The 27,317-nt window shown below is 39.5% G+C and overlaps 3 protein-coding genes across 6 annotated transcripts; 2 read left to right on the top strand and 1 right to left on the bottom strand.

Moving 5' to 3' along the window:
• The first annotated feature begins 60 nt into the window (after positions 1 to 60).
• LOC119883436 lies at positions 61 to 8,413 on the top strand. Its single transcript, XM_038694076.1, has 13 exons — positions 61 to 141; positions 1,334 to 1,512; positions 1,626 to 3,215; positions 3,298 to 3,437; positions 3,541 to 3,712; positions 3,899 to 4,003; positions 4,487 to 4,682; positions 4,773 to 5,314; positions 5,438 to 5,582; positions 5,672 to 5,903; positions 7,323 to 7,451; positions 7,677 to 7,778; positions 7,870 to 8,413. Exons 1-13 carry the CDS (start codon positions 71 to 73, stop codon positions 8,236 to 8,238), a joined length of 3,972 nt encoding a protein of 1,323 aa, XP_038550004.1. The 5' UTR covers positions 61 to 70; the 3' UTR covers positions 8,239 to 8,413.
• Positions 8,414 to 10,443: 2,030 nt separating this feature from the next.
• bckdha (branched chain keto acid dehydrogenase E1 subunit alpha) lies at positions 10,444 to 21,232 on the top strand. 2 transcript variants are annotated; one of them, XM_038692978.1, is made up of 8 exons: positions 10,446 to 10,761; positions 13,743 to 13,919; positions 15,644 to 15,730; positions 15,815 to 15,923; positions 17,563 to 17,724; positions 18,110 to 18,316; positions 18,411 to 18,552; positions 20,268 to 21,232. In XM_038692978.1, the coding sequence occupies exons 1-8, from the start codon at positions 10,648 to 10,650 to the stop codon at positions 20,608 to 20,610; spliced, it is 1,341 nt and encodes a 446-aa protein (XP_038548906.1). In that variant the 5' UTR covers positions 10,446 to 10,647; the 3' UTR covers positions 20,611 to 21,232. The 2 variants fall into 2 exon arrangements, with proteins under 2 accessions (XP_038548907.1, XP_038548906.1); XM_038692979.1 differs by lacking the exon at positions 17,563 to 17,724 and having other exon boundaries at positions 10,444 to 10,761.
• A 4-nt stretch (positions 21,233 to 21,236) lies between these two features.
• On the bottom strand, positions 21,237 to 25,594 carry LOC119882744 (N-acetyllactosaminide beta-1,3-N-acetylglucosaminyltransferase 2-like). Of its 3 annotated transcripts, none has more exons than XM_038692981.1 (3): positions 25,446 to 25,593; positions 22,834 to 22,956; positions 21,237 to 22,735 (listed from the first exon to the last, which is right to left on the bottom strand). In XM_038692981.1, exon 3 carries the CDS (start codon positions 22,575 to 22,577, stop codon positions 21,573 to 21,575), a length of 1,005 nt encoding a protein of 334 aa, XP_038548909.1. In that variant the 5' UTR covers positions 22,578 to 22,735; positions 22,834 to 22,956; positions 25,446 to 25,593; the 3' UTR covers positions 21,237 to 21,572. The 3 variants fall into 3 exon arrangements, with proteins under 3 accessions (XP_038548909.1, XP_038548910.1, XP_038548908.1); XM_038692982.1 differs by having other exon boundaries at positions 22,896 to 22,956; XM_038692980.1 differs by having other exon boundaries at positions 21,237 to 22,956; positions 25,446 to 25,594.
• Positions 25,595 to 27,317: the final 1,723 nt, after the last annotated feature.

The raw sequence follows: 27,317 nt of genomic DNA, 5'->3' as shown, positions 1-27,317 counted from the left end.
ACGATGTGCCTGACAGGCTTCTCGCAGGGCTGCAAAACCCACAGCCCAACTTCAGAAACCTGCAGCCAAGATGGCGCAGCCGTGCGGGGCGTGTGGTGAGACGAAATGGGCGCGAGGGCAGCTTTCTGGGCGTGTTGAAAGGTGAGAGGAGTTTTTGAAGGGACTGAATAAAAAAAAAATACAAACATTAACCACGTTGTTGTACGTTTTGTCCATCAACTGTGGCTCTAGTTAGTAAAGAAAAATTGTTCCACATTGTCAAGTGCAAGCTATCGTTGAGGTATCAGAGACACACAAGTCAAGTTGTGAAACTACACGTCTAACACAACACAACACATTATCAGGTTGTGTCGCTTTATTCACACTGTGCATAATATAACTTAGGATGTAAGAAGTTAAGGTGCTTCTGTGATGCAGACATATTTGTAAGGCTCAACTTTGGTGCATATTCTAAGTTTTGTGACTTGGATGAACTAAGTCTGCAGGTTTATCTCCTCCATGTTTCCTTGCTAAGCCACTAAACAAGATACAGGAGTAATGATACACAGATGCATTGACTACACAGGCACATGAAGGCGTACAGGATGCAGAAGAAACAGTAGAGTTAAGTTTCCAATAATAGAAAATAAATAATATCCCAGCGAGATGAGTTATAATTCTATGTCATTAAAGTCTCTGAGCATTACAGAGTCAATATACAAGGAAAGACATTTTTTTGCAGGAATGCAAAATGTCCCCCCACCCCAAATCAACCAAAAACAAAAACCTTAATCCAACTCCAGCACAACAGGGAACAAGCCTACCAATGAGTAAACCAGGCAGATACAAACAATATCACAAATACTATTTGTAATTTATGAAATGTCAGATGAAACTAGGTTAATGTCTTCGAGGTGTCAATTAAGTTTGTGTTGTACGTGATTACTGTAAAACTTCAGTTAAAAGCCCAGTCCCAAATAGACGCCTGTCCCTTTTACTGGTCTGGTGTGACTACACCTTCGGGCAAATAGACACAGGTCTCAATTAGATGCCTCATTTTCAAGTTCTTTAGATGTATAAAACCTCTTGAAGCCCACCGGGTCGCCAGCTTAAGTCAGTTCTAATGTTCTTAGATTGTGCATACCAATGTAAATGTTTAAACATTTGTCAATATGGACATGCTACAGATCGTTAGATTCTCCACAATTCAGTTCTTTAGTTCATTTTACAGAATTTTACAGGCAGGGTGAGTTCAGAGATTTAAGCAAATAAAAGCCGGACTGCTGCAATTTTATGGTCTCTTAAAATGTTTTTGTTGTTACAATATATTGAATTTCTCCATCTTTGTCTCTAGGGACTTGCACGTCACAGTCTGCAGGCGATCAGATGGCCGCATGCGTCTGGAGTTGTGCAAAGAGTGCAAGCTTTACCACTGTCCCTTCTGCCAGCCAGCAGTCTATAAACCAAAAGGAGACTATGCAAGTGTTTGGACACATGTGGAAATCCACAGAATGAGGGCCTTGCAACATGGAGGTCAGAATATAAACTGCTACTTGAGCCTGTATAATGTATCCACACAGTTTTACAAAGCTGCTTCTCCGTGAGATTATATTCCCTTTCATTAATTTTGTTTTTTTTCTTTGCAGAGTTTAATATTCATTCGTGCCATTTGCAGTGCAGAGGAGAAAGACACTTTCATTGTCCATATTGTGCAAAGACAATTATAACACGGAAACAGTTTGAAAGTCATATGGACAAATGTGTGGAGACGCAAAGTTCAACAACGGCAGCTACAGGCATCCAGTCTGCTGCTCCGCCTGGCTCTCCTGCTCTGCCAGTTACCACAGTCGGCCAGTGTGCCGTCCTCCTGCTCAACCTCACTCCCCCTTTTCAGCAGCCTATCACCATGGGACCGTTTCCTACTGCACCCAAGCCACCTGCTCAGCCAAAATCCACGGCAGACCAGCATCCTGCTCTACCAGAACTCCCTGTTGAACCAAAACCCTCAGCAGATCAGCATCCTTCTCCGCCTGACCCCCCCGTTAAATCAAACTGCACATCAGGCCAGTCTTCAGCTTCACCTGACCTCCTTGTTGAACCCACAACCACAGCTGGCCAGCCTGCTGCTGCTATTCCTGACCCATCTGTTCAGCTGACAGCCCCATCGGTCCACGCATCCACTTTAACAGACGACCCTGTTAAGCAAACCGGTCAAATAGTCAGAACAGTATGGAGAAAAATAAAATGTCCAATGTGCAACCTATACTTAAATAAAAAAAATCTAAGAAAACATAAACTCAGGAAACACTTGATATCTGAGAAGGACATAACAGCCAAAGACCATCTTAGAAGTCAGTGTATTGACTCTCATAATGGGGTGTACGCTGTAGCAAAGTCTTACAAGGCCACCGCTGTACCAGTTCATGTCATTAAAAAGAAATCAGGCAGCACACACAAAATGGTGTGTGAAGAAGATCGGTGTGAGGTGATTTCCGATTTTCAAAGGAGGAGCGGCTTACCTAATAGCCAGTGCCCTCATCTACGCTCTGTTGACTTTTGTTTTACTCGTGCATGCATAGAAGACTTAAAACCTGGTGTGTTGGAGGAACTGGTTGACAATAAATGGATTGGAAAGGACATGGGGGCCAAGTGTCTTAACCACCGTGACCAAGCCACTCAGAGCAGAGCCCCACTTGTTACTCTTGTGGATCTTGGTGGAAGTCATTGCCTGTATTTGTCCGTGTTCGAGCCCAAAGTGTCGCAGTACAGCAAGTTAGGAAGATTATTCGTGACATACAATGTAAAGGGAAGGTTGTGGCATTGTGATTGTTCTCGAGGGAGAATTTCCTGCTTGCACAAATGCATAGCAAAGTGGTTCCTCTTCCAAACCAACAAAGAGTTATTTTCCCCAGATGCCAAACGAGACTCACCTCTAAGCATTTCTGATTTGATGGAAGACTCACCGGCAGAAACCTCCACAGAAAATTCACCTGGAACTGTGTGTCCGCTAAGAGAAGACAGACTTAAAGAAATGGCAAAGTACATTTACAACCAAAAGAAATTGCCCACCACTTTTCCAGAAAACATCACCCAGTTTGAGTCTGAAATGTACTTTTCAAAGTATTTCATTCCAGTTGAAACTCTCTGCCAAGAGTGCCCAGGTCATGTCTCCTTAACAGAGCCAGTGCTGATCACCAACAAAGCGAGAGTCATTACTTTAACAGGAATGACAGAAGGTTTGTTTGCAAACATGCACATATTAAGCTATAATCTTTTTGTGTGTTGTGTTTCAGCAGTCCCTCTTTTTATGTCTTCCAGATAATTCCACATTTTTCAAAAAGTGTCCGGATTGTGAAATGGTCTACTGTTACCAGGAGTGGAGCGAGGGTCTTCACAATTTCAACAACGACATCATCCTGAGTCTGCAACTATGCATTCTTCTGCAAAACTCAATCAAGGTACTCAATGTATTTTATGAAAGAAGTCTAAATGCTCTGTGGTTTGGTGTAACATTTTCTCAGTGAGGTTATAACCTAAATGTCATTTGTTTTTGTTTGTTAGAGTCACACTAATGATGGTGGAGTAGTGGAGGTGCTGCGGACAGTAGGTGTCAAGTCTCCATGTGGCATGGAAGTGCTTCAGGCATACATCCACTTTGAAGCTCTTACAAGTCACGACTGTCCGTCTGAAGTCATGATGGATCTTTATCAAAAAGGCATTTTCAACATGGCAGGTGAGTACGACTCGTTATCTCTGTCTGTGCATGTACTGCGAATGTATTGTTATTTCCTCTGATAGCTTTAAAGCTGTTCTTTCTGACAGCCACAAGAGGTTTACATAATGGTGATTTAATATCATGCACTGTTCATAATCATTATCTCACACAATCATATCAGTAATTCACATACATTTTTTGTAGGGATTGAGATAAAGGGCCTGCCTGAATCCTTTACCGGAGAAGTAAATGCAGAGGAATTCTGGGATTCAGTGTGCATGGAGATAATAACAAGCAGCCTGGTTGCTCGTAAGTGTTAAATTTTTACGGTCAGTCTTACAACGTTAATATTATCTTAAGCATTACTTTCGGCTCATTACGAAAGCTTTGAAATCTTAGTTATCCAGCTAAATGTGTCAAACTGTGCGATGTGTTTTATTTGGAAAATCTGTTCTGGCACAATTAACTGATAAGTCACGATATGAAATTAACTGGCAACTACCTTTTATTCAGTAAAAATTCATACATTTTAGTTTCTCAGTAGTGATTTTTGCTGCTTTTCTGTGTCTTACATGATAGTAAAGTGAATATTTAAGGGGATTGTAGTCTATTAGTCAGATAAAACAAACAAGCTGATGACACCACCCAGGCGACTAGTCGAGAAAGTAATTGGCAGATTAATTGATAATGAGAAAAGTAATTAGTAGTAGAACTTCTGGAAATAAAGCTTAGTATCAATGTTAGGAATCATTACGCAAGTTCATGCATGTGGGTCATCTTTTGTTGATACAGGAAGTTCTGCCTATGTTGCCACCTCAGACGGTAACAACAAAGAAGCTGCAGTGTCTGCGGCTGTCACAACCTCCTTCATGCCGGCTGAAATACAGAGGCTGAGCAAACAAAGAACAGAGGAGTGTCACAGGGCTGTGAGCAGATATCTTGTGAAAGGATTACATCCCTTGTCCACAGTGGAGTCACCTTGGTTTAGGTAGGTTTTGTTAACCCGGATTTTTGATGGACAAATGTGATTATTTACATCCACTGGTAATCTGCATTTTTAATTTCTGCTTTCATTCAGAGAGATGACAAAAACACTAAACCCAAGGTACCACCTGCCCTCCAGAGATCAGCTCATAAACACACTGATACCTTCATGGTACTCTGCGGAGAAGAAGCATGTCATCAGAGAGCTGCTTCAAGTGTCTAAGGCTGCAGTGACATGTGACTGGTGGACAAGTTTTGCCCACGACCATTATCTGACTATTACTTTACACTTCATAATGAAAGGCCAGATGAGGCAGAAAGTGCTGTGTACGAAGTCAGTTTGCGACACTCAGACAGACACAGTAGTAGCAGAGCAGATAGGTGGTGTACTGGAGGAATTTGGTGTCCTAGACAAAGTTGTTGCCATGACGGTGGATAATGTGTTCAGGATTGCCATCAAGAAACTGCAGTTGAGGAAGCTGAGATGTTTTGCCCATATTCTTAATCTTGCTGCACAGAAGGTGTACACCAGTAACACTGTGGCCAGATGGGCATCAAAAATAAGAGCTGTTGTTGTTTGGATCAAAAGTTTTTCCACAGCTCAAACAGTTCTTCAGGAGAAACAACAGCTTTTGAGTGAGTACATGATTTCTTTTTGTCTTTCTTTTTGACTGTTTATATAGTGCGTGAAGTGGTGTGTCAGTAAGAAGATATACTGGATGTAAGAGATTGAACATCCAAATTCTGTCTGCCTTTCAGATCTACCACAACACTCTTTAGTACTCGATGTCCAAACACATTGGAGTTCATTGTACCTCATGGTGGAGAGGTTTGTAGAGCAGTATGCTGCCTTACAGGCCACTACCACAGACCCGCAGATCAAACCGTATGTTGAGAAGAAAAGGTGATGAAAGTTAATTAGAAATTAGAAAGCAGTATTGTTAATTGTGTAGAAATAACATGTTCATTATATGACTTATATTTACTTCGAAGGCTAGAAACGCTGACAGACGATGATCACCGAAAAGCAGAGGAGTTCATTAGGATCATGAAGCCTTTGTATACATCTTCGCTCTGTGTCTCCGCTGACAAGAGTCCAACTTGTAGTCAGATATTTCCCATCTTGAAAAAACTGGAGGCCCACTTTGAAACCCGGGATGAGGACTCTCTGTTCACAGCCACGCTCAAGGAAAAGGTCTGGGGTGACCTGTCTACATGTTACAAGGTATGTGTAGTACTTCCTACAGGTGAGCAAATTCAAAAGGGGTTCCTGACAAATTCTTTTGTTGTAAAGTAATTGTACTGTACTTTCCAATTGTGACGTTTCATTGTGCGTAGAAATTAATGATTACTTTCATTAATTTAGCCGACTAGTGTCTCAATTTATTTTTTCTATAAAATAGTGAAAAAAGCTCACGGTGGTTTATCAGATTGTTTGTTTTGTCCAACCAAGAGTCCAAAACCCTTAAAGCATTAAATTTACTATCACACAGGATAAAGAAAAGCAACAAATGATCACAATTGAAATGAAAGAACTAGAAAATGATTGACATTTTTCCTTGAAAAATCATTTAATTGATTATTGAAATGGTTACAGATTAAATCAACTTCAGCTTTAGTTGTATTTAGTTCTCTAGGTATATTTTAATTGAAGCATCTCTACAAAGATAGGTGTAAAATATTATTTTTATTTTGTTTGACCTATGTTCAACCAGAATGCAACAGAGACCAATCTAGGACAGCAGCTGAAAAAGATGCAAACAAAACATTACTTAATTAGTCAAACAGTTAAAACAATACTAAAAACTACTGACAGGAAAAACAAAGCTTTTTGAAACCCTAAATTATTATGAAGCAACTACGTTGAAAATGGATCATTGTTTGGAAGTGTTTGGTACAGTCAAAATGGCAACATCGCATATCGCTTTGAACAGATGGAATGTAAACACAGTATTATTTATTATTTTGTCCACCTCATTTATATCAATGAGGGCAGACTACATAATACAAACACTTCTACTTATAATGCACTACAGTTCAACAACACTGCAAACTACATCCTCCAAAATGATCATAAAGTTTCAACAAAATCTGAACATTAATAGATTTTATAGGATTTATTACAGTACTGTATTAGACTGCATTAGCTTTGGCTGTGTACCTAATAAACAGTCAACTCAGTGTAAGTTCGCTAGGAGATGGGACAGAAATTTACTCACAGTGGCTCTATAGATCAAAATATACCAGTGATGAGTACTGTATTCATCAACAGATGTTGTCCGCAGCAGTACAGAGCACAACGATTAGTAGCAAACCTCAAAATGCCATGATGAGACAGGATCCCATCTGTGAAGGAACTGGTAAGAAGGTAGCAGCAACCAGTCTTCTCCTGGCTTCAAGAAAGAAGTGACCTGGTTTCTTTGAAGAGTAGTGTTTAGTGTTTGAAAATATTGGCATACATCTCAGTACTGACTTTGAAATAGGACGATTATCCTCTGGATCCTACTTGAGAGCCGTCTGTTTGCAGTTCCAGGTCAGGCTCTATCCCTGGTGTGACTGAGCTCAGCTTTCTGTGTCTTGTTTTCATTACACACAAATTTTACATTTTGTTCCATCAGCCCAGAGTCTGCATGCTTCATTTCAGGATGGCGATACTTGGAAGTTCCTACAGGAGTCAAGCGCTCTGGATCCAAGGTTCAAGACAAGAATAGACTCAGATGAGATTTGGCACAGAGTGGAAAATGCTGCAGTTAGGGTTAAAACCAAAACACAGGTATTATCTTTTATTTTCCAATGTTACACTTGTTCTACTACTGTTTGCTGCAATCAAAGTGTCTTCCTGTCATCAGCTATCAAATACACTCTCAGTTGAAGTAGTTAAGTGTAATTTTACATCTCCGTAAACTTAAATAAAATTCAGGTGATGAGGTGACATGCAGGCCTTTTTGACAATTTTTGTACTCCTTGTCAATTAATTTTGATCAAACATGTTCTTTAGGTGTCAAATCAGGAGGAACACAGACTTTTGCAGGAGGACGATAGTGATGCATCTGATGTGTCTGAGCAGAAAGACAAGGAGCCAGAGTATTCTTCAGATGAGGTAATGCCGTCCACGTGACACAAACGTGTCGTATTTTTAATCCAGGTTGTCTTGTTGAACACTTGTGCTTTGCTTTATTTCCATTTGCCAGACACCGTATCCCAAAAGGCCGAGGTTAACAGCCCTGGAGGAGCTTTTCGAGGAGGAGGACAGAGTTCTGAAGAGCAGCGCAGCAGCCGAAAAGACAATTTCAATACCTGAAAGAGTCCAGCAAGAAATACAGCTGTACAGAAACCTGCCTGCAGTACCCACGTCAGAGGACGCTCTGGCCTGGTGGTGGGAGAGACGAGACACGCTGCCTCTCCTGTCTGAGCTCTCCAACTCATACCTGTGTATCCAAGCATCGTCTACTCCTCGTGAGAGAGTGTTTTCCACAGCAGGGGACACACTCAGCCATGAGAGGTCACACGTTCTACCAGAACAGGCAGATATGCAGATTTTTCTACAGAAAAATTGTTAAAACCAACAACCAACACATTGTTCCTGTTCTTTATGAGGGATGTGTTCAAACACATCATTCACTATGCTGCTAGATTAATATTGTGTTGATGTCTGATTTACCTAATAATCAACCAGGAGTAAAATCATGTCTTCATATAATGTAAATAAAATATTTTTAAATATTTTTTACATTACAAAGATAACATAAGTCGTCATTTGAATTTGCTCTCTTTGACCATGAGTATGATGTTAATATGTTACCAGAACCCAAATATTTCAGTCTATACGTACAGGGAGATGAAAGGTGAAGGTAATGGCAATAATTAGAACTGCTTTGTAAGGAAAGTGACAATTATAAACGCTGACGCTTTTATCTAAAGCGACTTAAAGTTGCTGTATATATCACAGGTAGCACACCTCTGAAGCAAGGAGCAGTTAAGTGTCTTGCTCAGGGACACATTGGCGAATGTGCCATAGTGGGGAATTGAACCCGTGTCTCTAACACCAAAAGCATGTGTTGTATCCACTGTTCTACCACCACCCATATAAAGAAAACAGCCCAGGTTATTGAAGTCAATTGGAGGAACAGAAATTATCAAGAAATATTGGTATATTCGGTGTCACTGCAGGATATTCTTAGAGTTTTTTAAATGTGAACAATGTCACTGGATGAAGTCTTTGAAAGAGACAAAGCAATGCAGAAAAGGTGGAATCAGGTGCAACAGAAAACACTTGTGACAGCTTCAGGTACCAAATGATTATCTGCTTTGCATTCAGACTAAAGCTGATGATACATGGGGGCAACTTTTCTAGAAAGGCTCCTGATATGTTCTTTTAAATGTTAAGATTTTATATATATAAAGCAAAACATGACTCACATGCCTAGCAAATATGTTCATTAATTTGAGACAAAAATAATAATTGAATATGTATAAAGCAAAGAGTACAGATATTATGTGATCAATGTATGGTTTTAAAAGAAAGGGAACCACTATAAATATGAGTAAATGAGTTGTGATGCCCAACATACATTGGCTAAATACTGTACCGTGCTTTAGTCAGTTATTGGTTTTAACAAGTTGCTTCAGTGGCAGGTTCGTTGGGATGCAGAGGAGAAAGGAAGACATTTATACTGTATTCAACAAAAGGATAGGACAGGCAGGGTTACTGGAGGAAAATGAAGAGAGGAAACTATTTTTACAAAGGCTCAGTTACTAGAGTAACTGTATTGAACAAATCAACAATTGGATGTGCCAGAGTTTTCTTCAATTGAACCAAGATAAAACTGAAGTCACTGTTTTTGGAGCCAATGAGAACAATTAAAAGTCAGTGCTCAGCTTCAGTCGGTAATGTTACAAACCAAGCCAGAAATCTTGGTGTAGTCATGGACTCAGACCTGAATTTTAGCAGATTTAGCAGCCATTACAAAGTCAGCCTACTATCACCTGAAGAATGTTTCAAGTATTAAAGGACTTATGACTCAGCAGTACCTGGAAAAACTTGTCCATTATCTTCAGTCGAGTCAACTACTGTAACGGTGTCTTTACAGATCTCTAAAAAAAATCCATCAGGCAGCTGCAGCTGATTCAGAAGCTGCAGCTCCAGTCCTCACTAAGACCAAAAAAGTGGATCCACTGGCTTCCTCTCTGTCAGAGAATTTATTTCAAAATACTGCTGTTGGTTTATAAAGCAGGGAATGGTTTAGGGCCAAAATACATTTCTGATCTTCTGCTATATTATATGTTGTTGTATGGACCATCCAGACCTATCAGGTCAAAACTAAACATGGAGAAGCAGCGTTCAGTTTTTATGCTCCATATCTGGAATAAACTCCCAGAAGACAGCAGGTCTGCTGAAAGTCTGTTCTTTTAAATCAAGACTGAATACTTTTCTTTTTACCACTGCCTTTAATATGTGGTAGACTGTGGAACATGTGGGTTTGGGTGTCAGAAATATGAGGGGGAAAGGATAAAGATGAAAGAAGCCATAAGTAGGTTTCAAGGGAATTCACTTAGGGACTTCTTACTGAGAAAGTCCCTAAGTGCACTTTCATTTAGGTCACGGGATTGGCAGAAAGGATGTGTTGTTCGTTTGTGTTGCTCTTTTTTTAATCTCCGGCCCACACTCCACCGCCATTAAACAACAATTAAAAAGAAGAAGAAAAAGAAGTTGGTTTTGGTCATTTAAGATTTTATTTTGAAGGCTTGGCCGGATGTCGTGATTATTGTTATGGTGGACTTGACACCGCTGATATTCGACCTGTCAAGCGTTAAAGTGTGGATGGAAATATCAGTGCAGGGGACTGAACGGCGGTCAAACGCTTGTTGTTAGCGGGTCCTGGCGCACATTTATATTTATATTTGCTGTGAGTTTATCGTCCCTGACAAAGCAAGCACGGTTCCGATTGAATCTAACGACTGTGAGACAGATGGCGGCTGTGAGGGGCATGAGCAAAATGTATGGAGTATGTTTCCATGCTGTTCGGCAGACGGCAGGACTGAAGGCATCGAGGCTGCTTCAACACCGAGCCTTCAGAGTCAGCGTAAGTTCAAATGTGCACCATTGTTCTAGTGCTAACCTAGATAACACGAAAGGTCGTTTCAGCGAATGGCTCCCAAAGGGCATCCATGATTGTTGGAAGAAATGGTCTGATTTTGGCCTGGGAAAAAAAGTTTAATTTACATACAGTAAAAGCTGGCGAGGTCAATGTAAATTACCTGCCACGAGATGGATACGTGTAGATATAAAGTTGACCATTGTTATGTTTATGTTTGGATAGGGATGGTTGGTTTTGGTGATCCATAAGGATTGAGATGGTCGCGTTTCTTTAGTTATCGCGAGATTAAATGAGCGAGCCAGCTAGCTTAGCTGACAACTTTGCAGAAACTAACGTACCCTTAACTTTATATACCGATTCTCACACGCTGGTTTATGAAGTCAAACTGAAGGTGCTATATGTTTGTGAACATGAGCGCTTTAATCAGCAGCTGCCACCTTTGTTGTTGTGACTGAAGCTTAGGTGAGTAGCTAGCTAGCCGGCTAAGGTTTTAGCTGGCTGCATTCCCATTGGTGGAACAAAGGGGCGTGAGGAGATAACGTGTTTTTATTTATTTATTTAATTATTTATTGCAACTCCAGGACAATGTACAACTAAACATTTAAATTAAATAAAACATAATCAGCAGTTCAGGCAATTTAGAAATTTACGCATATCAAGAGTCTTTAAGGCTTTGGGGTTTGAAGAGTGCTGAATAGCTTGTATGTATTATTGAATTTCTTTCATAAGAACTTCAAATAAAGGTTTGTGGTTACAAAATTTACTTACGTGAAATTTTGCTAATATGATAAAAAAAGATTTATGATATAATACTGTTTTTGTTCTAAAATGCAGAAATCATAAAAGTCAAACATGACATCTTTGTACAGCAAATCAAAAAAATGGCCAGGCATGTGATAGCAGAAATATTAGGTGAAGTCTAAGAGACTAAGAGTCTTTGCAAGTAATGTTTTGCTGGGTAGCAAAGATGTAGAAGTTTGAAATAGACATCTAGAGGTTTTCGTGATCAAGTATCTTGAAGGTATGGTCCAAACTTTTTTCCGCTTGACATTTGAAACAAATCTTCCCCAGTAATGGATTACTTGTGGGATGGTGACAATTGGTGATGGCGAGATGAAGCTTCATGAAGCATTGAAGCTTTCCATCCTGTTGGTTCACTCATAGGCCGAAGCTTCACGGTGCTTCATTTGCTCTAGTGTGCCATCAAGTGGACAATAGATGTAAAACAGGCAAGGTGATTTTAACTGCACCACGGCTTTGGTGTGTGAAGCTTTGAATTAATAATGAGTGATGTTTGTGATGCCAATACATAACTGATTAACTTATTAACAAAGTGTCTGTCTTTATGATACAATGACATGGTCAAAAGGAAAGTGGAAACAAGGGAGTTTGGTTTGTGACTTTATATAATAGAGACAACATTTTATTCATCTTTATTTAAAAATAACTTTTCCACAGTGCTGGACTTCAGGCGATATCTTTATTTATTTTTTTGGAATTTCCACCTGCTGTAGAAAATGATTATTAGGGATATGGAGTAAGAGTTTAATTTTTACCAAAACCACAAAATGTCAACATTTTCTTACTTAATTAAAACTTTCTTCTTTTTCATCACAAACTCGCCAAACTCTCGAACCATCTCCTGAATCGGTCACGTGGTACGGTCGGCTCACGAGGCTTCAAACGTCACCACATACGTCACCAACACAAGCCTCAACACGCGCTTCACAAAAATCATCCTGGATTACTCGACACACGCTTCGAAGCCTCGATACGGACGGACACATCACTAGTGACAATGTCTTTCTGAAAGAGGGACCTGATCTGTCTGTTCCGGCTTGAAGGGCTGGGTAAAATACATATTTTTCCCTGTTATGGTGTCAACGACAACAGACAAGGAGAAAGAAGTGGTTCAGTGTTACTCTTAAATAACATAATTTGGGAGTGGCATCCATTACAATAGCTCTAATAACTCTTTTGGGATGCCGCCTTCATGTACAACTTAATACAACTGACATTGCACCGCTTTGTCGTGATCCCGGAGCACAGATATTTGGAAACACTACACCCTGCATATCTGTCACATAATGCACCAATTACAATGCTCTGGTATTTTCATATTTCTTTTATTTCCATTGTAACAACACAAAAAAGCAGAGAGGAAAAATCCAAATCAGAGACATTTCACACAGAACTGGAAAATTGGACTGGACAAAATTATTGGCACTTTTTTCAAAATCTTCAGAAATACTTGTATTTCAAGCACGTGATGCTACTTTAATGTGTAATTAAACTCAGGTACAGGCAATATAGAAATCACACTTAAAACCAGTTAAAATGGAGAAAGGTGAGCATGGACAAAAGAAAGAGGAGAAAAGAGTTGTAACCTAAATTTTGGAAACGCATCGACAGTCTCGAGGTTACATGTACATCTTCAGAAATCTTAATGTTCCTGCAGGGTACAACAGTGTCAGCACCAACTTATCTCTAAACTCAGGAACATTAGAAACAGCTGTAAAACCTCCATCTTTACCAACTAACTTAAAGATTTCTTCATCTAAACCATCAACCTGCCTCTTGGAGGTACCTAGAAGTAGCTGTAATTTAACCTCTTCTTAAAAAGCTTCTTGATCCAGGGGTTTTAGCAAACTAGTCTTATATCTAACCTTCCCTTTCTCTCCAAAATCCTTGAGAAAGCAGTCGCCAAACAATTGTGTGATTTTCTACATAGCAATAGTTTATTTGAGGATTTAGCACAGAGACAGCACTGGGGAAAATTTATAATGAGCTTCTAATTGCATCAGATAAAGGACTTGTCAGTTTCCCCTTCTGTCTCAGCTGAGCAGCTCCAGGGTTTTTTCTTTGGATGTCATTATTAAGAATAAGATGAATGTCCCGTTGTGGGCAGGCCTTTCTTTGCCACAGTGAAGTTTGTTAATAAATAATGCTTGTTTTCAATCTGACAGGCCATGCAGCAGCAGCAGCCCTTTGACTCATCACTGGAGAAGCCACAGTTCCCTGGAGCATCAGCCGAGTTTGTGGATCAGCTTGAGTTCATCCAGCCCAATGTCATCTCTGGGATCCCAGTGTATCGGGTGATGGACAGGCAGGGCAATATCATCAACCCCTCTCAAGACCCCCAGGTACAGTTAGCCTGCCTACACCTGTGGCTATTAACCCTCTATGGTACAGTGTTGCCTCTGGGCAACATACTCATTTTTGGCCTAGTACACCTCCACCAAACATCCCAAAATATGATGCATTACTTTAAAAGAGTAAAGCTGATGATACACGGGGCAACTTTTTGAGCAATGTTGCTGGTTGTAAGTCCGACAATGTTGAACGGATAGCGGCGGTGCGGGGAGGGTGGCAGAGTAATGAGGGGAAGACGAATACAGTAATAATCTTTACTCATTACCATTGACGGCAACATTGCCCAGCACCATTGCTCTAAAAGTTGCTCCATGTATCATCAGCTTTACAGGGCCTTAAGAAAACCAATAGGGGTGTTAAAATTTGTCACATGATTCTCTAGCTCCCATTATTAGCTGCCCTCAAAACATATTTTTATGCACTTTTTTTGACGCAGAAAAAATATATTCACAGTTATAGGTGAGTAAAGTTTCATTTTTAATTGTTTAATGTAATTTATTTGAAAATGATATAATGGAAAATGGTTCAAATGCAAATGTTGCCTTGAAGCAACATTATAGAATACCATCATGCCATTTTTATTGTATTTTTTTATGTACAGATCAAAAGCATAATAGTAAACATAATTTTCTCTCATTCTACAGTAATTAATTAATTAATTATACATTTGATAATGTTAGTTGTAATAACACTGTAATACAAATTTTATTACACTAGATATTTTAATCTTACGCTTTGTTATCCTCCCTGCAGAGCACATGCATATGTAGGGTTAAACACATCGTTCTTCCATTAAGAGGATGAACACAAAGGTTTTCTATGGTTCATCAAAGAAAAGTGCACTCCAGTTGATAGCACTGAGGATGAATAAGGATTTAGTAGTGAGGGAAAACAATGAGTTGCTGGAAATCCTGCAAGAAAAGTGACTGTGATTGTGAGGATGAGTCTAAGAACGCAGATGAGGAAAAGAGTGAAAACGAGCAGTGAGGATAAAAGTGCAGTGACGGGTATGAGTTTAAGATAGGGAGGACACCTATTTAAAAGCTTGTTTTCACTTACTGATAATGTCATGCATTTTGTTGACGTTCTAGGCTTTGTCAGCTTCTATAAGTATTGAGCCAAAGACGGCTGCAAAGTAACACATATTTGAAACGGCACCAGAAAACTGAAGACACATTTAAATCTAGCACAAATGATGGAAGGTAACTGAGTTTGGATTTAAAGATTATTAATATTTAATGTTCAACTTTGTTGAAATATGTGTACTCTCTTTTACGCATTCATTCATTATTGGCGGTTCCACAATGGTACAATGTTGAGGGTAACGTTCAAACAAACAAAGCTATGTAAAGAGTTTATTTTTTATATTTTCCAATTTAAAATGTTAAAGTCATTTAACATTTTATTTAGTATTTTAATAAATATTATTCAAACTTTAAATAATAACTCTCTTTTTCCATTCTTTACCATTATGGTACGTTGTTGCTTTAAAGCAACGTACCCCAAAGTTTACCCCCAAAATATATATATTTTAAATTTCTTTAAATTATGTTTACTTGGTCCATTTAATGACAAAAAAACACAACAATATTTTTTCTACCCACTCACAAAATAATTTGTACCATAGAGGGTTAAAAGTGGCACCATAACCTCCACTTCTGACACACTTTGTTGGGCCAGTGATAATTTGTCAGTGTGTTTGTTTGCTGCTCAGCTCTCCAAAGAGACAGTTTTGAACTTCTATCAGAAGATGACTCTGCTGAACACAATGGACCGCATTCTTTATGAGTCACAGAGACAGGTACATTTTTCCTCGTGCATTTCCAGGTTTAACCATTGAACAGCTAAAGAGTGTAAATGGGGGACTGAGAAGTTTCTGTTACAGGGCCGGATTTCCTTCTACATGACCAACTATGGCGAGGAGGGGACACACATTGGTAGTGCTGCTGCTCTGGACTCAAACGACCTGGTGTTTGGTCAATACAGAGAAGCTGGTAAGGATCAGACAGATGTGGTTGTAGACAGACATAGATCCCTTTTTGGATGTGGGTTTACTTTTTTAAAGTTCTGGCAGCAGTTTACTTACCTTAACATTTATTTTTATATCTCATTTCGGTCGGAGGTGACATGACAATTGGCTTGTTAGTAGTGATATTATGTGGTAGAAGTAGTGTAGTGTTGATATTATGTACTTGTAAGGATATAATGCCATAATGCCAAAGCTCTGCTCCAAGCTCGTTAGGCTGTTTAAAAAGTGTTCTCGCTTTGGAGCACAATATGTGAATGATGGTATTTGATGTAACCAGTGCTTCATTGAGTCAGTTAATTACATGACATGTTCGCAATACACCCATGTCAAACTGCATTAGTCATTCAGTTCCTCAGTGTCATTTAGAAAAAACAGAAAGTCAGCCTTTACATTCACATTGTTAAGATCACATTTAATTTGCAGGTATTGTATAATAATCTATTGTTCCAGCAATGTGGTATGTTAAGTGGTGATTTCAATGGCAGTTTCATTTTAGAACTAGTTTCAAATACTCAACCATTCAGAAATCCTTTTTTCACCGTTCATTTACCACACAGCACTACTGTTGTTGCTTGTTTTATTGCAGAGGTCACTAATACACTAATAGGTGGACCGCGGTCCGGATCCAGACCCAGCCGCCGTCCTCTCCGGACCGCCGACCTACAGCATATTTATTATTGAGACATACTACCTCGTGACGGAGCGTTTCTATTTTAACTGTACTGGTTTAGCGGCCCAGGAAACTCACAGACCAATCGCATGTGCTTCAGTCGTCTCATGTGACGCTGCTCAGCCAATCAAATCTGTGCATTCCGAGGTTTGCGAGTCAAGTGCGCGAGATTCACCAGAGACGTTTTGGAAACGCACACGAATTGAGGAGACGAAAGGGAAAAGAGATTTCACATGACTTTTAATTACCAATGTACAGATCTTTACATGTACATTCCTCCCCAGTTCAGAACCAGATTATCTCATAGATCTCCAATCCTAGCTGGCAGGACAAGCCAGAGCTCACGTTTCTCACTGAACAAGAGAAAGTAGGGAGGTGGTAGCTCTACAACAGGGAATGAAAGAGAAGAGGAGGCATTACAGCTGTTCATTTGTTATGATGTGTTGAGTGTTAATTATAAAATTGGTTAAGACTACACTTCATCACTTCAAGCTACACTTTTTATTTCATTTTTAAAAAAAATAAGACACTTTGTTTTAGTTTACTTAAATTTAGAATTTATTATTAGAGTAGTTATTATTTATTATCTCTCGAGTTTGATGTGAAAACTGATATTACTGATATTATTTGATTTGACAGTCCGTTGTTGACTAAAAACATATGTTGATACAACTATACGTTATGGTACTGAATGATAACGCAAGTTAGTCGTTTTCATGTTCCGGACCTTTGCTTCGGGAAATTTTCTCTAACTGGACCTCTTTGAATATATATTTGAATATAATTGAATACCCCTGTTTTATTGTATCTTTGGGAAATCAGCCCAAGGGAAGAAAAATATCTCCTGCATGCCCATTGAGTATAATGTCCATCAGTTGCCCAGGTTTTCTTGTGTTGTGTGTGACAGCGTTATAATTCCTATGCGGCCCTGCAGGAGTGCTGATGTATCGTGGTTTTCCTCTGGATTTGTTCATGGCTCAGTGTTACGCTAACGCTGATGACCTCGGAAAGGGCCGTCAGATGCCTGTCCACTATGGCTCCAGAGATCTGAACTTTGTCACCATCTCTTCTCCTCTTGCCACTCAGATTCCTCAGGGTGAGCTGTACATCTGTGTGTTGTGATATCTATGCTTTCTTTTCACTTCCAAAAAAAGATGTGAAGCTTCGAGGCTTCAAACACAGCCAGAACGGCGATTGGTGGCTCATAAAATTTTTAGTAGCCCTTCAAGTCAGGAGCTGAAGCACCACAGTACTTCTGATTTTAGCAGTTTTAGTCTCATATGTAATCATAATAATAAAAAGAAGAAGAATACACTTTATTTGTATAGCACCTACACACAACACTATATCCTTTCTTCTTATCCCCCTAAGTTCTAACACGCGTTGGAATCATCCGCTCATCTCTACTTGTGTGTTAACCTTTCCAGTCTGAAAGTACATATATACACCTGTTAATATATATTCATGCCTGTGTGTTTCAGCTGCTGGAGCTGCATATGCAGTCAAGAGAGAGAACATGAACCGTGCTGTAATCTGTTATTTCGGAGAGGGAGCAGCCAGCGAAGGAGACGCACACGCCGGCTTCAACTTCTCCGCCACCCTCGAGTGCCCACTGATATTCTTCTGTCGTAACAACGGCTACGCCATCTCTACCCCCACCAACGAGCAGTACAGGGGGGATGGCATTGGTAAGAAACCTTGGTGTGGTTGTCTGCTGTATCTGATTTGAAATCCTCAGCAGCTCTTATAAACCCACATTTCATTCATTCTCTGATTATACAGCTGCCCGTGGTCCAGGTTATGGCATGCTGTCCATCCGTGTCGATGGTAATGATGTGTTTGCTGTGTACAATGCTACAAAGGAGGCAAGGCGCAGGGCCGTGGCTGAGAACCAGCCGTTCCTCATTGAGGCAATGACCTACAGGTTAGTTGATGCTTGAGTGATGACTAGTCTGCATTTTCTGACTGAGGACACAAGAAGTAAAGTAAGTACGTCCTTAAAAATTACACTGATGCTGTTTCTCAATCTGTGTTTTTGTCTGTACTTGTGTTCTTGTGGATTTGTGAACCGTCATCAGCCGCAGCCAAAGTACTGTTCCAATTCAAAAGTCCGCATCAAGCCAAGTACAGTCAAATTGTTGTTTATTATATTATTGTTCTAGCTCCGCCCGTTTTACTGAGCCTGCATCGGTGGTGATTTGTGTGGACTTCGGATCGCTAGATATCCCAGGATACATTTCGCTGCCAAAAAGCGGAAATGTCGGACGAGAAAACTCAGAACTGTAACTTATAATACTGCTGTTCTTGTATCACATTGTAGTTTTAAGAGTTTTTAATGCAGGAATATAGTTGTTTAAACTACAAATATGTGGTTGATTTCTCAAGACGGAGCTGATTTAAAAAAATTGCTATGACGTTTTCGGAGATGTGAGGTCCCGCCCGCTAACAGTCAATCCTGTCTTTATTATAGTTTATTGTATCCATACATCTCATACTGTAATATTGTTTAGGGTTGGTAATTATCCTTCTTTTCAAAAAATCATTTTGATCCAAAAATGTTTAAGATTGGCAACTGCATCAAATCGGTATGAACCATCAGCTCCTCTGTTCAAGAAATTAAATATTCATTTTCAACTTTAATATCTATCAAACGTGTATCTTTATGTATAAATGCATGGTTCAAAATCATAGCCTGCCAAAAGTATTTCATAACTGGTTTTCAAATAACTCATTCATCTCTCTTATTATCATACAATCATCTTATTTTTTGTGTGTATGTATGTATATGTGTATGTGTATGTGTGTGTGTGTATATATATATATATATTTATTTATTTATTTATTTTTTTTTTTTTTTTTGAAGCAGGTAGCTTGGTAATTACGATATAGAGCTAGAAAAATAGAAAAGAATATTACTCTTTAATAAAATAATATTAATATATAAGTCTTTTTCATTTTACAAATCAAAAAGAGACAACACAACAAAATAATGAACAGAACATTTGAAAGCCATTTCAAGCCTTGCATCAATGTCACACCCAGCCACATGTGGCCAGGAAAGTAAACAAGCAGGAACAACCTCACCAACAAATTGAAGAAGTTCAATGTACCTGGACACACAAACAGAATAAAAAGAACATACAAAGAATGTGCATCTGATGTGCTAGTTAAATACAGGTTTTGTTTTTATGTCTGTGGTCATTACAGCAGTTGCTTACTACACTAAATTGTCAATCCTGCCTGTAGTGATGCACAACTTAAGATTAAAAGATAACAATGGAAAGGAAATTGCAGGGAGAGTAAAAAGAGCTGATTCATGACCTCTACTAATTATATAAAATAAAATAAATATAAATAAAAAAACAAAACAGGACATTTTAAAAATGTCCTCTTATCTGAAAATTGGAGTTACATAAATTAGGACCTGTAGCCTACATTTTATTCAAAAGTGACTTGTTTGTAAGATGTTTGGAAAGCTTGAGATTATATAAAATATTTTAAACTTTAAGGAGTGACTTAAAGGTTGTGGATGCGGTGACGGGGTTTATAAATCAGTTGCTATTCTACCAAAGATTTTTGACAAGGAACATTTGGTGCACACAAGCCCATTTAAGAAAAATAATTCTGTTCATTCTTCAGAATTGGCCACCACAGCACCAGTGACGACAGCTCAGCTTACCGTTCGGTGGATGAGGTGAACTACTGGGATAAGCAGGACCATCCCATCTCAAGACTGAGACATTACATGACGGCCCGTGACTGGTGGAGCGAGGACGACGAGAGGAGCTGGCGGAAGCAATCCCGCAAGACGGTGATGGAGGCGTTTGAGAAGGCAGAAAAACGCCTGAAGCCCAATCCTGAATTGCTGTTTACCGATGTCTACCTGGAGATGACGCCCAACCTGAACAAGCAGAGGGAATCTTTGTGGAGGCACGTGCAGCAGTATAAGGAGCACTACCCACTTGACCAGTATGAGAAGTAACTGCACTGACAGGATGGAGTAAGACTGAAAGTGTGAGTGGGTGAGGATTGAGACTGGTATAAACTGTTGCACACCAGTATTCATACAAATATAGTTTTGATATGACATTTCTTTATGCACAACAGAGGGAGAGAAGATGATTGTGCTTTCAAAAATATTGTACTTCATGCCTCTGGTTTTGGTGCCTTAAGTTAATAGATTTACTGTCAGTAGTGAAGCTCCTATGTACGTGCTTAACATTACACTTGTTTTCACAGTAATTTAAAGGTCATCAATGTTCTTGTGCAGCAAAAACCTGCTGGTGCAGTTTGAATACATTATGCCTACAGAATTAACACACAAATCAAGCAATAAATGGTGGAAGTTTACCCCTGTTGTGTATGTTCCCCCTGTTGTAACTGTCTTCTTCAGTGATTATTGGATTTAACAGGTTTCCTTGTGTATCATTGGGGTGACTGATTTAACTTGTGTTAAAGAACCTATTTTGATGGTTTTTGGTATATACACACAAATTATAGGTGGGTTTGTATGTTGTAGTGCTGTTACACACTAAATCCCAGAACTGTACTCCTTTCTAGCTCATGTTACGTTTGTTTTGTGGAAAATAAACTGTAGAACTTTCCATGGTCTTGGTTGAATTGTTTTTATTGAAACTCAGTAGGAAAATAGAAATTGCACAACAGATGGAGAAGGGGTTAATCTAAAAAAAAAGGGGTTTAAATTAACTTTGTAAAATATTTTTACCCTTCATGCTCAAAGGACCCACCAAAAATGCTGAATGCATCTTTAGCTTTGCAAGGTTAAAAATGTCTTTGAGTACACCCAATCCTGATAAAACTTAAAAAGCTGCTTAACTACACATTTCCATTTTTTTTTTTTTTATGCCAACAGTTTGATTCGTTGCAAGGTGTCAACAGTGGACAGTACAAAACCCACAATCATCTTTATCTCACCAGTCCTGTTCAACAAGTCAACAAGGGGCTGTGAATGCCCTTCCACAGCTTTATTAGCTGCTGTGGAGAGCGCCTGTGAGTCAGAATAAGGTTTTTATATACACACAGATTCTCGCGATCCTGCTCCTTGATGTCAAAGGTCTGAAAGCTTGTGTGTGCCTCAGGAGAAACTCCCAGAGCCATAAAACACATCCCAGTGTAGACATCGTCGATGGGGAAGAAAGGAATGACATGTGAAACTGAATATAGGGGTTGCAGCAATGCACCAGAGAAAAGAAAACCACCTCCACCAGCATAAGCAGGGTATGGGCCGTCATAGAAGCTCAGAGGAATGTAGTATTTGCTTTTAGGATCTCTGAGGGGACTCGCTGTGCCTATAACATGTCCAACATACAACTGAGAGGATTTTGAAGGCTCCAGAGACTGCAGGTAGCTGAGTAATCCTGGTGTGTTGACAAATACATCATCATCCCCGCTAAAGATGAAGGAGACATGACGACAGTTTGTCAGTGTCCACTGGAGGAACGCGTTCATTTTGAGTGTCAGATTCAGGAAGGATTCATGGAAGTCCCACTGCAGGAGGTCCCCAAAATGTCTTGCTTCAAATGACAGCAGTGAGTTGAGGTCAGGGTCATCCTGTGGGGAGCTACCCAGGAGAAACACTGTGCGCACTTTTGGTCTACTCTGATTCATTGCCTCTCGAGCCCAGGTCTCCCGCACCGCCTGTCTCTGCTCAAAGTTTCCAGGAACTGACTTGATGGCAAAAAGCAAGAAGGTCTGCTTGTCTCCCTCCTCTTCAGCAGAGATGCACTTGTTGGGTTGATTGATCAGGACTGGAGGGGACCTGCAGTTCATGCCTTGCAAAAAGTCCCGGATTAAGACAGGGTAGGAGGAGAAGTCGTGCACATTGGTTTGCAGAAGCTCGAGATTTGTCTCCCTGCAGCGAGACCACTTTGAGGCATGTCTGAAAGGATTTCCTCCCTTGTCCAGATTCAGGAGACCTGAATACAGCATACGGTTCCAGAACGCGTCATTCTGAGTGATTGTATTTTTGAAACCATCAGAAATAGACACATTGTAGACATCCGGTTGAGGCGTGGTGAAGATGTGGAACTGGAGGTTGCGATTCTTCAGGCCGTCCTCTGCTCTGGCCCTCTGAGTGTAGGTTATCTCTAGGTGTAGGGTCGAGTAGAAGAAGATCAGACATAAAGTGACGAGGAGAACCATAGCAACGAATGTTTGAATAGGTGTCATTGCTCAAGGTAAGTACACAAAGCTGTGGTGTGTTGTTCCTACAAATGAACCATATTTTGGGGGATATGGTCCTGGGACCTGGTGTGTTATTGTCTTTAGGTCACACAGACTCTGCCAGTAGGTGACACACTGGAAGTACCTGCCAACAGAAAGAAGTGACTATAGCAATTGTTGGATAAAAGCATCAGATAAATGTAAATGTACGTCCTTGAACCTCAGTGGAAATTAACAATATAGTACAGTAGCTACTTTTTGCAAATTGTGAGTTATATTGCTGGATGTTGCGGTCATTTTGACAAACACCACTTAAAGAGCTGAAATAATGGAAGCACATTTTATTGAAAGAAAAACCTGTTGTCCAAAAATGTTATACTTTTTTTCAGTTTGAAATTTGCATATTAAAATCAGTTAGCATGTGTTTACTTTTATATTCTCATATTTTGTGTGTTTATTCAGAGTTCCAGTACACAACACCCATATGTCTTTCCTTATGAATGCACATTTCCATATAAAAAAATAAAGACCTGACAAACCAGACTGACAAGATAGAACCAGAGAAAGGGTTATACAGACTAACTGTAGTGTTTTCCTGTGGGTAGTTGGTAGGGTAGAGGGTAGAGAATAGTGATGTCTCTGGTCCAGATATCACTAATCTCTCTTCAGATTTTTGTAGTTTATATACAAAATCTTTTGATATCATGCAAGGTGCACTATAATCTTAACAAATGAATCTCATTATTTCAAGGTGGCCTTGCTTGCAACATTTTAAGTGCTCCTTTACAGCATAAGTAGGCCTACAAGAAAAGCCCCAGTGTCCTACTTCTTAAATAAAATGTATCTGCTTTCAATATTGAAACCTAGTTAAAATGTAGGTATGTTGCTTCATTTAAAAAGGAAAATAAGCGTTGGTGCTTTGCCGGGGGTTAGGCTATGTGGTCTTGAAAAAGCTTGTCTTATTCTATTTGGGATTCAGTTGAACACAACAATCTCTCTAGTGTTTAACTGGGAGCAAACTGGCTTTACAATTGAGAGAAGCCATGAATTTTCCTGGTTCAGTAAAGTTGGAAATATATTCACAGATTCGAACTTCCGGGATCAATAACTCGTAAGCAAAACGTGTTTAAAACACAAACAACGCCTCTTTACTATCGCAGTTAAGTAGACAACAAGCTACAAGTACATTTTTACCTAAATGATTTGCCCAACGAGCGGCACAAATAACATTAGTCTCTACGTGCAGCCGGTACTACAATACTTAGTTCATAGAAATATAGTTTTGCATAATTTTGGGAAATTTTAATCTTCAATAAAATTCAATAACTTCACTTTTATAAGCTGTAGTGTCTCAAAAATCACCACAGGTATCAGTGATCTAATGGTGATAATACTACAACACTTAGTTTGGAGAAATATAATTTTGCATAATTTTGGGGGAATTTTTAAATTCAATAAAATTCAATAATTTCACTTTTATGAACTTTCTACAAACTAAGTGTTGTAGTACCACCAGCAGGATATCAGTGATGTGTGAGGTGATATTGGAGACACTACAGCTTATAACAGTGTAGTTAATGAATATTAAAAATAGGCCTACTAATATTAGGTATGCAAAAGTATTTTTCCCCAAACTAAGTGTTGTAGTATAACCAGTAGTATATGATGAATGTGTAAGGTGATTTTGGGGGCACTACATTGTATAAGTGTGAAGTTATTGAATATTTCTGCAGTATGTGTTTTCGGCGTTGCAATTTGTAAACGGTCCCTGCGCACTCGTCTCACAGCCGGCTGCACGTAGATACTAATGTTATTTGTGCCGCTCGTTGGACGACTCATTTAGGTGAAAATGTACTTGTAGCTTGTTGTCTACTTAACTGCGATAATACAGAGGCGTTGTTTGTGTTTTAAACACGTTTTGCTTATTGATCCCGGAAGTTCGAATCTGTGAATATATATTTCCAACTTTACCGAACCGAACTGACTCGCCTTCACTCTTGCCAAAAGGGGATCGCCCAGTTAAGGTCTATTAACATTTAACTGTGTGGTATGTGGTAGCAAAGGCATATGTCTTTGTGAAAGTTTCTTTTCACAAAATAATCACAACTGTGGCCAAAGAAGTGTTTGTAGTTTATAGCAATCAGCCATATAGGCAATAGACCCATTAAATGCACTTTTGCACTGGCCAGAAACAAAAACAAACATTGAACATACATTAATCGAATTAATCAAATTATTTTAGAACGGTTAAAATCAAGGGCAACTGGACTTGGTTGAAGATGCTAGAAGAGGTTTCATCCCTCATCCAAGACACTTTCAGTTCTGACTGACTTGTACAGAAACTCAGCTGTTTAACCTCTGTTGAGTTGTTTGCCAAGATGATCGATATGGTTCCTATGTGCTCCAGGCTGATGTAACGACAGTTGTTGGTCGAGCCACTTGAGGCTTGTTGTTACAACTGCCAGGAGCACTAACGAACCACCGGTATTATCATCTTGTCAAACAACTCCACAAGACAAGTTCAACCAAGTCCAGGTGCCCTTGATTTAAACCTTACTTAGATAACTATGACCTGGATGACTGAGAACCTTCACTGACAGCTTATTTTAATATATAGTTTTGTAAAATACTTACTAAACCCAAAATGACCGCCGACAGAGTAAATGCAGAAAGACGGAAGTCTTATGTCTGAAGTGGCCAACAAAAATAGTAGGTCTATCCAGGTGCATTCAGGTCCTACCAACAGGTAAACAGGTGCACAAAATTTCAACATTTCATTTTAATGGAAAGGGGTGGGGCAACGAGATTACATCAGGACATCAGGTGCAGGTCTGTACATGAGAGAGGTGATCAGGTGATCACTTAACACAGGAGAGCATGCAAATGGTGGCCTCGCCCAGGCTTGCTCAATTTGAATATGAAATGCTGTCAAAGCACATTAGGACTATAGCTATGCAGCTAATATTAAAAGAACCCTCAATTTTAAACTACATTTATCTGTTTCAGCTGCAGAACAGTTATCCGCCTCATCATCTCCATGATGGTAACTGTGACAGGAATATTGCATCAGTGCGACTTATCACAATATGACAGATGATTGTTCATTGACATTTACAGCTTCATGCAGATTAGTTGGATTTAACAGTGATTACTGCTGTAATGTAACGCATGGTAAATGTTTCAGTGCAACTGTTTGTCATTAGAGCGGTCATAGTCAAGATCATGTTTGGGTAGCAAACTAATATAAGCGGGCGTTTGAATATGTGCTTTGATATTTACAGTATGAATGAGGAATTGAAACGGTGTGTCAAACAGCCGCTTCATGCTTTGCAGGAGGAGTCAGAGAGAAACTCTAGAGTTTGTTGAAGTAAACCTCCTCCTGTGGAGGTTAGCTGCACAGCACAGAATTTCCCTCATCTCAGGTTTAACATATTCAGAGTTTTCACTAAGCCCGCTTTCTGAAATGGGGCCCTGGAGCAGTTAGCAAAATAAGAGTGGTCTAAAACTCCAGTACAGAAGTGTAAGAAACTCATTTATGGTTACAGGAAGTGATTGATTGACTTTTTTTTTGTTCCAATGCAAACTAAATAAATAAACAGGACAACACCAAGGCATTTGTAATTACAATTTTCTGGGAGAAGTAGTGCATTATATGATACATATTTTTGGCATGACTGTATATAGCATAGGTATATAGTGATTGAGAGAGGGAGTGCAACTGCTGACGCCACTAGAGGTTAAAAAATTTTTGACAGATGATTTTGTTCCAAGGACAAACAATGCTTTGATTTATTGGCAAGAGTGCCATGCTACATATTGCCGCACCTGTGTTTGACTGCAAAAAAATACCTATGTATGCCAGCAACAAGTGTTTTGCTGGCATACATAGTTTGAAATTTTCCCCAAGGCTGGTGAGGTCATATGTTAAAAATAAACAGAAGTGGAAAGTAACAAATTACAATTACTAATATTACAGAATTCAGAACTGTGTAACTGAGTGGTCTGTGAAGGTTCTCAGTCATCCAGGTCAGAGTTATCCAAAGAAGGTTAAAAAAACTTCACCATCCTACCTGCGGACAAAGGAAAGTTCACGGTAGTCCTCAACACAGCGGACACATATGAGACACTGAGGCGAGACCCAACCACCGTATAAGAAAGAGGCCATAGAATTTCTACAACAGCTTTAGAAAGAAAACACCATCACCCGTGAACAATATTACCGTTTGTATCCTGGAGAAGCCATTCCATGCATATATGGACTACACAAGATACACAAAGAAGGAGCCCCACTCAGGCCGATTATCAGCAGCATTAACTCGGTCACCTACAACATTGCCAAACTATAAACATATCTACCATCCTAGCCCCTTGGTGGGTAACACAACTCGCCACATCCAAAACTTCATTGACTTTGTAAACAAAGTTCTAGGACTGAAACTGGACCCAGATGAAACGATGGTATCCTATGATGTGGCTTCTTTGTTCACCTGCATCCCCACCATGGAG

The sequence above is a fragment of the Micropterus salmoides genome, unplaced genomic scaffold (assembly GCF_014851395.1).
Source record: "Micropterus salmoides isolate LMB-PRFRI ecotype aquatic unplaced genomic scaffold, ASM1485139v1 Ms_hic_scaffold_3, whole genome shotgun sequence".
Taxonomy (NCBI): domain Eukaryota; kingdom Metazoa; phylum Chordata; class Actinopteri; order Centrarchiformes; family Centrarchidae; genus Micropterus; species Micropterus salmoides.
Note: the sequence above shows the minus strand (reverse complement) of the source record. Positions and strands in the feature narration are given on the sequence as shown.

What these genes read in the sequence shown, in the direction of transcription:
- LOC119883436 (XM_038694076.1), top strand. Translation starts at nt 71, where the DNA reads ATGGCGCAGCCGTGCGGGGCGTGTGGTGAGACGAAATGGGCGCGAGGG. An exon ending in GAGGGCCTTGCAACATGGAG is followed by an intron (nt 1,513 to 1,625) that starts GTCAGAATATAA and finishes TTTTCTTTGCAG; the next exon opens with AGTTTAATATTCATTCGTGC. An exon ending in AGGCATTTTCAACATGGCAG is followed by an intron (nt 3,713 to 3,898) that starts GTGAGTACGACT and finishes CATTTTTTGTAG; the next exon opens with GGATTGAGATAAAGGGCCTG.
- bckdha (XM_038692978.1), top strand. Translation starts at nt 10,648, where the DNA reads ATGGCGGCTGTGAGGGGCATGAGCAAAATGTATGGAGTATGTTTCCAT. An exon ending in ACCGAGCCTTCAGAGTCAGC is followed by an intron (nt 10,762 to 13,742) that starts GTAAGTTCAAAT and finishes TCAATCTGACAG; the next exon opens with GCCATGCAGCAGCAGCAGCC. An exon ending in ACCCCTCTCAAGACCCCCAG is followed by an intron (nt 13,920 to 15,643) that starts GTACAGTTAGCC and finishes TTTGCTGCTCAG; the next exon opens with CTCTCCAAAGAGACAGTTTT.
- LOC119882744 (XM_038692980.1), bottom strand. Translation starts at nt 22,817, where the DNA reads ATGACACCTATTCAAACATTCGTTGCTATGGTTCTCCTCGTCACTTTA.